The sequence below is a fragment of the Panicum virgatum genome, chromosome 3N (assembly GCF_016808335.1).
Source record: "Panicum virgatum strain AP13 chromosome 3N, P.virgatum_v5, whole genome shotgun sequence".
Taxonomy (NCBI): domain Eukaryota; kingdom Viridiplantae; phylum Streptophyta; class Magnoliopsida; order Poales; family Poaceae; genus Panicum; species Panicum virgatum.
Window position 1 is genome coordinate 61,164,470 of NC_053147.1, and position 12,015 is coordinate 61,176,484.

Consider the following 12,015-nt stretch of genomic DNA (forward strand, 5'->3'; position numbering starts at 1 on the left):
CACGGATAGGTTGTAAATTGCGAGATGAATTTAATGAGCCTACACAATCCATGATTTGCAACAGTGATGCTACCATAATTATATGCTAATCATGGATTAATTACTCTCTAATTACTCTTGTTAGATTTGTCTCGCGATTTCTAGGCGAGATATATAATTAGTTTCATAATTAGTCTACATTTACCACTCCTAAATGGTAAGATTCTCTTCGCAAAAAAATTTCACCAACAAATACATGAACATGAGCAATGAAGCTACCAAAATTCATGGCCAAATTTGGGAATGGATCATTTTACCTATGATGAATTGATTTCTCAAATTAAACACACCATGAGCCACCAAAAGAGTTAGTATGTCCAGTAAAAAAATTGAAGAAAACAAACTCTTTTCGTGTGTGCTTGGCAGACAGCAAGGCTTTCATCTTTCACCTCTTTTCACCCAGCTCATTCACCCCTGATACCCAAAATAAGGCAAAATAGCCACTTTGATTTTTCAACTTTGCTCCAAGAGTCAAGTTGTTCCCTTAACATTCAAAAGGATCAATTTGGTCCCTCAACTTTTGTTTTTAGGTTAAATTTGTCCCATACTGATGTAATGCTCCATAATACCATGAGACTAATGCTAAAAAGTCATCTTGACCCTTGGATATTTTCTCGCCTTCACAATTTACATGTTTAGCAGTGGTGTAACAAGTTAATAAAAAATGTGCATGATATTCTTATATGTTCTAGACTTAATGAAATACGAAATAGCATTTCAACAAATACGAGAAGCGGATAGAATAATAGTTCTATTGTGACCTTTTATTGATTAATTACATCTATACAATAATGAAAATTGAGTATGAGGAGCTAGACTTTTCACATCTATCTCATAATATTATGGAGCATCACATCAGTATATCAACAAATTTGACCTCAAAACAAAAGTTGAGGGATCAAATTGGTCTTTTTGAAAGTCAAGAGACCAATTTGATCCTTGAAACAAAGTTGAAGGAGCAAAATGGCTATTTTGCCCCAAAATAACAATGGCAGAAATGCACCTATGTGCAGCAATAAGGAAACACAGCAGTGTACATACACTTCAGTGTGAAACAAGGAGATTGCGAGAAGAAAAAAAAAAGCACTAGGCTACTCATTAGGCGGAAAGAACAATGGCTCTACTGGTACAATTCTCACAGGCTTCTGCCGAGCATTACATCATTGATATCATGAAATGGTTTGTTGTTCACTATCACTAGAACTATTCGATCTTGTTAGGGCTCTATCAATGGTGTTCATCACTCTGGTGACAAATCATGAAGCACCAACTCTTGATATTCCATCCTTCCGCTCATGATGAAATGTCAGGTGGTTGGGTTCAGCTTCTCATCAGGCATCAATGAAGTGGATGTCGAAGGTGTTCGGATGGATCTGCCACACATTCAGGGATGCATATTCCTCCAAACACTCCTTCAATTGAGCCTCACTATATCCCTGCAGTTCACAAACATTTAAGCACACGACAATTGTGTCAGCGATCAAGCCATTGAGATGTGGGCACTGGTACCAGTATGTGAATGTGGAAACGGTACCTTTCTGGAGATTAAGTTAAGAGCATGAGCATATCTCACATCCATGCTGCTCGTCCTTGCCGCTTCATCTCTCAGGATGGAATATATGTCAGAAATTGCATCTAGGCCAGACCGCTGGCGGTCATCTGAGTATAACGAGTACTTGGACATCTGCATCAGTCGCAGTGCTTCATCGACATCGCTCTGAGCCACAGTTTCTGAAAATCTAAGCCTTGCTAAGGCCTGCAATAAACAAGCAACATCATGTTCAGACCGAGATATCTTACATGTTAGTATTATTGGAAAACGAAAGGATAACAAAGTTGAGATTTACTTACAATTGAAATGCGGAGTATGCTGAGGAGTGTTCTGATAGTTGTGTAGGAGGTTGGTGCATTTGACTTTGCTTCGTCTTGGCGGATGCTGGAATATGCAGTTGCGATGTATTCCTCAAGCTCTCGAGGAACAGAAGGGACGACTCTTCTTGCAGCAGATATGTAGGCTCTGATCAGATCAAGATTGTTAAATTGTAAATTATGAGCAAAGATAGTAAGCTTAATTCTATTTTCAGTGTCAGCTTATAATTTTCTGAATTTTACTGCATTGCTTTCTACCTGACACTTAAGTGTTGGTAATGCAACTACGAAATCTTTTTGAGGAAATGCAACAACAAAATTCGGACAATACAAGTTGTGCAACTTTAGGAATACTATACTTGCCTAAGAACGGATGGTTCAAGTGGTGTGAAACCCAGTGCTGGCGATTCAAGATTTTGGTGCACATGAACAACGTGTCTTGCCATTTCAAGATCACTTTCCATGTCTGCTCGATCCAGGATCAACCAAAGGAGGTCGAAACGAGACAGCAGTGCTGGAGGTAGATTTATGTTTTCAGCTGGAGTCCTCCTCATGTCGTACCTTCCCCTGAATAATTAAAAACAATTGCAATTATCACAATCATTGTTATTTTCCTTTATATCATTTGGAAAAGGGAAATGTTCAAAACAAATTTTACCATGCTGGATTTGCAGCAGCCAGGATTGCAGTTCTTGCATTGAGAGAGGTGGTGATGCCAGCCTTGGCAATGCTAACTGTCTGCTGCTCCATCACCTCGTGAATTGCTGTCCTGTCTGACTCTTCCATCTTGTCAAACTCATCTATCGCGCAAATACCCATATCTGCTAGCACCTGAAACCCAAGAGTTTGCACCATGAGATTAATCACTAATGGGATTGATTGCCTGCGCTTTACGCCAAGTAACTGTTTTTATTGTGCTAAGGTGATAATTCTACAAAAGAATGAAATGGAATGTTTACCAGCAAGACAGGTATGAAATCTCAACTGCTGGTTTGATTTAAAAAATAAAGATCTACAACCTCAACAGCTAGCTATAATCAGGGCTGGAGAGCAAAGTTCATATATTCATTTGTGAAAGCACAAACAAGTAGGCCTGTAGTTCAGTAGAAGAGAAAAGGAGTTAAAGATGTCATCATAGGGTCTCAGTCTTACCAGTGCTCCACCCTCGAGGACAAACTCACTTGTAATTGGATCTTTCTGGACGGCAGCAGTAAGACCAACACCACTGCTCCCGCGTCCAGTGGTATAGACTCCTCTTGGAGCAACATTTATGATATGCTTCAGAAGTTGACTCTTTGCAACACCAGGATCTCCCATCAAGCATATGTGCAGGTCTCCTCTTATCTGTACATTTACATTATGCAATCAATATTAAGATGTGAGCAGTTGGAGAGAGGAAAGGTTGCGAGGGAAATGCATGCCATCCTAATTCATAGCAGCATGCATACCTTCATGCCATCTCCAAGCTTCCGAAGGGGTGCGCCAACAAGCAGCAACAGCAGTGCTTTCTTTACGTCTTCATGGCCAAATATTTCAGGTGCCAGGGACCTTGCCAACTTACTATAGATATCACCATCCTCAGCCAATCTATCAATTTGCTCTTGTTCATCACCTTTAAGTTCATATCTGCAACAGTTTACAGTCACTAATCTGACAGCTGCTGAAGACAAATGGAATGATCGGCATGAGCCTTAGATGACTTACTCTTCATATTTTTTCTTGAAATGGGTGACAGACATTGCTTCCAAGTAAGTATCAGCAACTAATCCTGCACGCATTGCTCTGAATCCATAGTATGGCATGGGAAGAAAAATGCCTGACATCTCAACCACATCTCCAGGTGCAACCTGATCATGATAACATATCTCTGGTGAACCCTTGATGCTTAAGAGAGCATTTAGTTACTGAATTTAGTAAACCAAAAGCAGAAATCTAAAAGCAACTTCCTTCTAAAGCTAACTCAGATGAAAGTTAGTGAACAAAATAATGCAAGGAAACTGTCCAAAGTGAAACAAAAAGCTACAGTTTGCTTTACCTTTCTAGTCAGCTCTCCTCTTAGATGAACAGTCAGAGAACGAGGGATGTGGCCCTTTGGTACATGCTCTGCTAACTCTTGAAGCTTCACCTGCAAGGCAATGTTGCAGTTTTATGGAAGTGGAGTCTAAACATGTCAAAACTAGGGCTGGTTTTTTCATTGAAGAAAGATAGCCATGTTCGGCCAGAATTGAAGAAGGGTTAGTACCTCCTGAAATTTCAAAAACTTTGATGCTCGCAGTTGAAGGATTAGATTCCCCTTTGCTTTATTCAGCTTGCATCTTTGAGATGGGCACTCAAAGAGAGGCATAAAGACTCTAGCAGTCACTTCCTGCAAAATTCAAAACAATTGTTTTTGAACACTCATTCAATCTTTCCAAATAGAACTTAGAAACAGAGTCAATGCTAATGTATGCAACTTCAGTACAGAAAATAGTATATTCTACCAGTCTCTCAGGATTTATCCCTAACTGCTCTAGAATAATTTATTATAGAAGTTCAACATATCAGGGCTATAATCAAAAGGAAAGCCTGAAAAGAGATCAGTACCTGGTATATCTCAAAACCACATTCTTCACATGTATAAACAGCAACCTGCATCAAGGGCTTCACATCCGAGCAGCGAGTCACAATTCCAGATATTTTCACAAGCTGCCCAATGTTGGATGCCTTCACTTGCCTTATTGTGAGTGGAGTCACCTTTGAGAATGCCTTGATGTAAACCTCACTACAATGCCAAAACATAATCATTTTTAAATAAACATCAACAAAGACTGATAATTGGATCGACAGGATAAATTATTGGAGTGCAGTACCAGTGAGATGTACAGAATTAGGTGGCTCCAAGCATATATATAACAGCATTAAGAAAATTTGAGCAAGTATAAGATGCAAATATTCATATCTAACTGACATACTACATCCACAACATCCACGAAAGCACACACTTGCAAGACATGCTTCTAAGATCTGAACCACTCAGAGGCTAATGGTGCTAACATGTTCTATCAAACCAGATCAAATGCTTAGATCCACAGCCGAATTCATAGGGAAAAGGTTAGTTCAAATCATGCAGTATAATCAGTAATTTTCTGTCTTCTTCATAACATGGAATTTGCTCTCCATTCTACATTACCAATAAACCAGAGGCCCATTTTGTTTACCAATTTATCGAAGTCCGGAACAACAAGGCAAATTAAGGACCAGTCTACTTACAAGAACCGTTTGATCTCCGGTGGCATCCTCTGGAGTGGGTCAGTGCCGTCGGCGCCACCGTCTGCCCCTTCATCCACACGCTGCGTCATCAGGATGTCCCGGTCCTCATCAACGGTGTACGCCTCCGTGGGCTCGGGCATGAGCTCATCCATGGACTCTGCGAAAATGCCTATGTAGCGCCGCGTGTTGTCGGTGACCCGCTGCAAGAACTCCTCATCCACATCCTTATACTGCAAGCCAAAAAAAAACATTTCGCACCCGAAATGACATCTTGCATCCACAAATTACGTAAAAGGAAAAAACAGGAATTGGGTGTTGTTAAGGGAAGGAATTAGTACATGGAACAGGTCGTCCAGCTCAATCTGGACTGCCCGGATCTTCCGATTGGCGACATCTTGCTGGGACAAGAGAGAGAAATCAGAGTGAAATTACGAAACAAAACCGGATCTTGAAAAGGCGGCCCTACAACACGGGGAAGAGTTCACAGTTACCAGGATGTTCAGGTACTTGGGCTCGCCGCGCGGGTCAGCGAAGTTGGACAGGAAGTCCTTGGCGAGCGCTGAAGAGACAAATCGAACACCAAGAACCAACAGGCCGTCAGAGAATGTTCTAGAACCTTCCTGGCGCAAACGAAGAAGGGCGGAGAAGTTCGAGGGGGCATCAGGAGGCCGTTGCCACAGCAACACGTACCTTTGTCGGCGGCGATGTCCGGGTTCTTCATCCCTGAGGCGGTGATGGGTGCGGAGGCGGCAGCGGCTAGGAGGACGAGGAGGGGGGAGACGGAGAATGGCGGGCGGGACAGAGGGGACGGAGGCGCGGAGGGTTTGGGGGAGTGGCGGGAAGAGGGGAATAAGAGGCGGCGTTTTGGCGGGAAGGGAGGAGGCAGCCTGGCGGGAAGCGCAAGTGGGCCCAGAACCTCAAGTGGGATGAGATGCTGTGGGCCTACAAGCTCAAGTGGGCTGGGATCATATAGGCCGACCTCCTGAATCGGGCCGGGCTGTTCGGGGCGGTGTGTTGTGTTGTGCCTGACAAGCCCAGCAGGCGCTGCCGTCTGGGTAGCTCTTTTTTTTTCTGGTGATAATTTTTCATTTGTCTGTCCGAATAACGATCTTAGGAAAAGAATTTGCCCAGCTTTTAAAAAAAAATTCGAATTGTGCAATTTATTATCACAATCACGCTTGCAATCTATATGCGCCACCGCCCAAAAAAAGAAGATAGTGCCACCAATTTTGTGGGCACATCAAGTTTTTTACATTTTAGACGTTAAGAAATCTATCTATACAAGAGATTTGTGTCTTATAATACTTTACCACGAAGAACACTTATGTATGTCTAAGAAACATTAAACTGTTCTACAATAATGGGAAAGAGAACAAGGAACGCCGCAGTTCATTAATCTATTTGACATGGTTAAAAGTAGTGATATTTCATATTTTTTCCCCCAATGAGTAGATATTTTGAGAGAAGGGATAAACATCAAATGTGGAAGTTCAGTTCCCTTTTAGTAATTAGCCGCAAATTTGTTAATTGTAACCATTCAGACTTCGGTTGGATTGTCAAAGACGGGACAGTCAGGCAAGTGTATGTCTTTGCCACTGGGACTTGACGGCAGAGAATATATATAGTCGTTTCAAGGTCCAAACCTATCTGCAGCCGGCGGCTACATCTTGCAAAGATAGATGATCTCCATGTTCATTTTCCACAACTTTATCCTCCCAAAAAGGTTAAAACATCCTCTCTTTTTTTGACAGCCCTGGCTTTGTCAACTTCATTTCTTGGGTTTTATCCATCCTTAACCGAATGAAAACATGGAGTTTGGCTGGTGGGTATTATTGTCAACACAAAAAAAGAGGGAGAAAATGAAGCATGAAACTAGGGATGCCACACATGGATGCATGCACTTTGAAGGACACTGTCACAATCAAATACCGCTGGACACCCAAATTTTCCCAAACCGTGTGCCGGCCGGGCCCATCTCTGCAGGAGCCGGTGGCACGCTGCTAGCTGCAGTCATTTCGACCTTTTTTTTCCCCAGTGCTTAACAAGAGGGAGATATGGTTTGGTTGGCAATAAAAATCAAGGTTGAAATAGGTTACCGTGGTTGGTATCCGGTCGGCAATCTTTCGAATATAAACTAATTTTCAAATTTTAAAAAAAACTCAGCACATCAAACATGGCAAGAGCAAACATGTTGTGCTTGTCACCGGCACGGAACCCAATACGGGGATGGGTTAAGATTTTTGTGATCATTTGCGATTTGGAACCTTCGTTAGTGCTTCCAAAATTGGGACCTTTTCTCGAGTAGTCAGACCTAACCTTAAAACGTGGTGGTCGGAAAGGAGGGAAAGATGGAGCAAATCAGTGCCCAGCAACATGGCAAAGTGGCCACTGGATTCAAGCACGTTTATGGTGCTCTTTTGAGGGGCAGGCCATGGCCCACTTGGCTTTTCTTAAGCTTCTTTTGATTGTAGCTGCTTTGATCTTCTCCTGTTAGTCCTCTCTAACTAGGAGAACCACGCTGCTGAACCAGCTTTGTAGTACATTATTGTTTCAGTTGATCTACTATTAGGTTGCCACAAGTTTGTTTAATAGGACTAAACAAAGCTTGATTCACGATCTTGTTATTGTTATCACATACATGTGTTTCCTTCGTTTGGTTCATGGAGACCGTGCGTGATGGTATGAATTGCCTTGATGCTCTCTTGTCATTTTAAAACCTTGTGTTAGGTTTTCCTGTTGTCTGATGACCAGAAGAAACCCACTTTGAAAGAAAGGTTGGGGGGGGGGCGCTTGGTGACTAAGTGGCTGCTTAACAAAGCTCCTTTTGCACCATGGAAAGAGAGAGCCATTCATGAACTTTTTTCTTTTCATTTTTTTACTTTAGAGTGCTGCTTGTACGATAAGAAAATTAAGTAAAAAACCATGTACTAGCAGAGGAGCAAGATGTGGCACTCACTGCTTGCCCAGAAATTTCAATCAGCAAGATGTACTACCATGAACAGCATGCTCTCCAATATTTTGGCAGCCTAATCGGTATTGAGAAACATCTTGAATCGAGGTGTTAGTATAAGCTTTTTATGGGCCTAGTCACAAAAACAATTGTGGGCCCATGCTGCCATGCATACAGCAATACAGTAGAAAAGATGTGTGCCAAAGCAGGATAAAACAACGTATTCCCGGCATTTTTTAATTGAGGATGAGAAAGGAATGGCAGCTGATTGTTTGAACTTTCGGTTCCAAGAGAATTGGGTAGTCAACTTGGGTACTACTACTCATATGTTATATATTTTTCGTTTCTGCTTTACCTTTAATTTGTTTTAGAAATTCTCTTCCTCCCTGTTCTTATCCTTTTTTCTAATACAGTATTGGTTCGGTTGACTAATAAGCTGCCATACAAAACATTCAGAATTGAAGTGGCAAATAGATTTTGAATGAAGAACGCATAAGCGATCCTAAAGAGCCTGCAGCCAACAAAATGACTTGATGTTCCTACCTTTATAATTCCTATCGAAATTTAATTTGGTCTCCTTGTATTCGTTTTTGGAAAAACCGGGCTCACATGAGAATTATACCAACAATAGTAGAATGTAAAGTTTGGATTTTTCAATTGAAGAGCATAAAGTATTTGGAAATAAGTTAGTCTTTAGTAAACCACACCATGAAGTCACTTTACAGCAGACTATATATCCATGCTATATGCTAAAGAGTCACTTTCTGATGACATTCTTGGATAAACATTGCTGCAAAGTAAACAGCAAAATCCCTTGTTAGGTTTTTTATGTTGGATAATTACCTTAAGCTGAAGTGTTTAGTATATGTATATTATGGGCTCGTGTATGCAACAATTGAAAATATGCTGCTGAATCTGATTGTGCCGATGGCTGGGAGCTCGAGGAGGGTGCAATCAGTTGCGATGCCCAGGAAAGTCGCAGAGGTCGGTGTAGTTGTGCCGTCAGGTCCTCCATCACCCGTTCCAATTCCTGCAAGTGTACATTCTTGCACGGAGCTAGCCAGTTCCTCAATATTTTGATTAGCTTGAACAACAAGTCCTTCTCGCTTCGCCACAATTTTTCCTGAAAACACAGATCATTACGCATTTTCCAAATGCACCACATTAGTGCGACACAGTAGGTATTAAGAATAGCATTCTTTTTGTTACTAATCCACCACCTAGCCATTGATTCAAAATTGATACCCAAGTCTGTATTGAAAATTTCAGATAAGTGGCACCACAAGAAGTAGCCGCGCAACAGCCAAAGAAAAGATGATGTACAGTTTCAGTTTCTCCACAAAAAAGACAGCTAAGGCCATCCAAATGCTGCCTCTTTGATAAGTTCGATCTAGTCAGGGTCTTGTTATTAGCTAAAAGCCACAGAAAGATATGAATCCTAGGCGGAACATTAAGCCGCCATACAGCAGCCGGAGTATAGACAGGCTGTACACCCCTGAAACTAATGGTTTTGCACATAGATTATACAGAGAACTGGCCATTCTCTTGAAAGGACCAGATGATAGCATCACAATCTTGTTCAAAATTGACCAGTTCTACAAGAGATAAGATCCTGCCACATCCTCATTAGTTTATGATCTACTCTTCTCCTAAAGGAGATCTTCAAGTTTTCACCATCCCAGACCGAGGCAAAGCTTATATTTTTCTGGTCAGCTAATATTTATAGTTCCCAAAACTGTGTGGCTAGACAACAATTACCACACCAAACATCCTCCCAAAACCTGATGGTCTTACCATCACCTATTTCCACATAACACCCATATGGGCTGCTTTGCATGCCCAAAGAACCCCTTTCTAAAAGGGGGGAGCATTAATTTCTGGACAGCAAAAGATGTTAGGATCCCTGCAATTATACTTAAAATCCACAATTTTTCTCCAGATCTTATTATCACTAAGGTGACATCTATTGACCCAGGAAGCAAGCAGGCAAAGGTTGAGATTATTTAGATCTGGTATCCCCCAGCCTCCAAACTCTTTTTTCTGAGCCACTCTTGGCCAATTTGTAAGGTGGTACTTATGTTTTCCTTCACTATCATTCCAAAGGAAGTTGCTCATTTGAGAGTTAATACTTTCAATTGCCCATTTTGGAAATTTAATCACTGATAGCAAGTAAATAGGTATACTAGCTAGATAGGATCTCAGTAGGGTAAGCTTCCTAGCACTAGACAATAACTTGCCTTTCCACCCAGCCACTCTTTTAATGAAATTATCAACCACACATTGGATATCCTCTCTTTTGAGCTTAGCAAAGTGGAGCGGGACTCCTAGATATTTAATAGGAAAGGAGCCAATATTACAGCAGAAAAGTCTAGCATAGTTGTTATTTTCTGCCTCCTCCAGGCCTAAGGTCAAGAGATCACTTTTATTGTAGTTAATTTTCATGCCTGAGAGGTTCTCAAAGTAGGTAAATTCATTTAAAATTTTTGGCTTGCTGAAAATCATTTCCCAAGAATAAAAGAGTATCATCAGCGTATTGCAGGCTGATGATACCCCCCTCGTAAACATCAGGTAACAAGCCCTGATGAATCAAGCCTGCTCTACATGCTTTACTAAGCATTCTGTGAACACATCAACCACAAGGTTAAAAAGCAGAGGGGACAGGGGGGACCAGAAAAATGGATGTTCACCACTTTTGACGGGACCAGTAAAAATGCAGGTCTTGCAGTATTTTTATTCTAGGGAGTGGACAAATATCAAAATATGTGTCTGGCTCTTTAGCTTTAAGACCAATTCTCATGCACCAAATGTATTTTTAGTCTAATCTTTTTAAGTGACACTAAGAAGACACTCTACAATAGAGTTTATGTCTTACGTGTTTCACTAAGGATGATGAAACGCATATGCAAATATGCGGTCCACTACATAATTTGGTGGAGCGCTCACAATCTTTTGGCTAATGAATTTTTTATCAAGCTGCTACCTGAAGGCCCAGCATCATCTCTCGCAAAATTAATGCGGCATGCACTTTTACTGAATTTTCTCAAGCTGCTAAAGGTAGCATCCAACAGATCATCTATATGACGACAATATGGCATATTTCTTATAGAGCAAAGAAACGCTAAATAACCTTGACAATATCCACAGATCAATGTAGTGGATTCTTATATAATCCCCCAACACAACAATAAAACCTTGTTTCATTTGTTGTCGCAAGCAAAACTATTAGTATGAATTTTGTGTTTGTTGTTGCCCAAGTCATCAGAGTGTACATTATCAACATATGTTTTACTACCCGACTAGATATTTAATTATTAAGCCACAAAATCCAGTGAAAGATATGATGCCTAAAGAAATAATGCATACTGTTGCAAAGCAAACATCAAAATCTCTGTTTAGGGCGTTTGATGTTGGATAAGCATCTTGAGCTGAAGTGTGTACACGCATATTATACTTCGGACTTCTAACGATCTTGCGCCATAGAAATCGGTTTGTGTTTGCATGTCTAATCCCCATGGTGTGATTATTTGTGACGCTTTGGCTTTAAGCAGACCAATTCTCATATGCATCAAATGTATTGTAGCCTACTAAAATCTAATCTCTTAATAACTAACACAATAGAGTGCATTTGGTGTTTCACTGAGGCATCCACTAAATAATTTGGTAGTCACAATCTGAAAGACTTGGCTAGTGTTATTTCAAGCTGTTACCTGCAGTTAGCCCCTGGCATCATCTCTTGCGACAATGTCGCCTATTTTGGATTGAGTAAAAGATGAGCAATACCTAAAATAATTGTTTATGTAGTGGGTTCGTACTCCTTCGACAGCGACGCCTATTCATTCTAGAGCTCTTGTTTAACTTTGTGGCATGAATAAATGAAGTGTTAAATTTTTTACTATCATCTTCTAAGT

At 40.9% G+C, this 12,015-nt stretch overlaps 1 protein-coding gene across 1 annotated transcript; it reads right to left on the reverse strand.

Annotated features, from left to right (window-relative positions):
• Positions 1 to 902: 902 nt before the first annotated feature.
• On the reverse strand, positions 903 to 5,980 carry LOC120666477 (DNA replication licensing factor MCM7-like). The gene is made up of 15 exons (XM_039946330.1): positions 5,848 to 5,980; positions 5,649 to 5,716; positions 5,496 to 5,555; positions 5,158 to 5,387; positions 4,492 to 4,669; positions 4,151 to 4,273; positions 3,944 to 4,033; positions 3,613 to 3,755; positions 3,357 to 3,534; positions 3,061 to 3,252; positions 2,567 to 2,739; positions 2,272 to 2,475; positions 1,891 to 2,056; positions 1,574 to 1,795; positions 903 to 1,475 (listed from the first exon to the last, which is right to left on the reverse strand). The coding sequence occupies exons 1-15, from the start codon at positions 5,876 to 5,878 to the stop codon at positions 1,371 to 1,373; spliced, it is 2,163 nt and encodes a 720-aa protein (XP_039802264.1). The 5' UTR covers positions 5,879 to 5,980; the 3' UTR covers positions 903 to 1,370.
• Positions 5,981 to 12,015: the final 6,035 nt, after the last annotated feature.

Excerpts from the sequence above, each read along its gene's own strand:
- LOC120666477 (XM_039946330.1), bottom strand. The coding sequence starts at position 5,878 with ATGAAGAACCCGGACATCGCCGCCGACAAAG. Across the intron at positions 4,670-5,157 it reads CCGGAGATCAAACGGTTCTT|TGAGGTTTACATCAAGGCAT; the intron begins GTAAGTAGACTG and ends TTGGCATTGTAG. Across the intron at positions 2,740-3,060 it reads TCCTCGAGGGTGGAGCACTG|GTGCTAGCAGATATGGGTAT; the intron begins GTAAGACTGAGA and ends CTTGGGTTTCAG.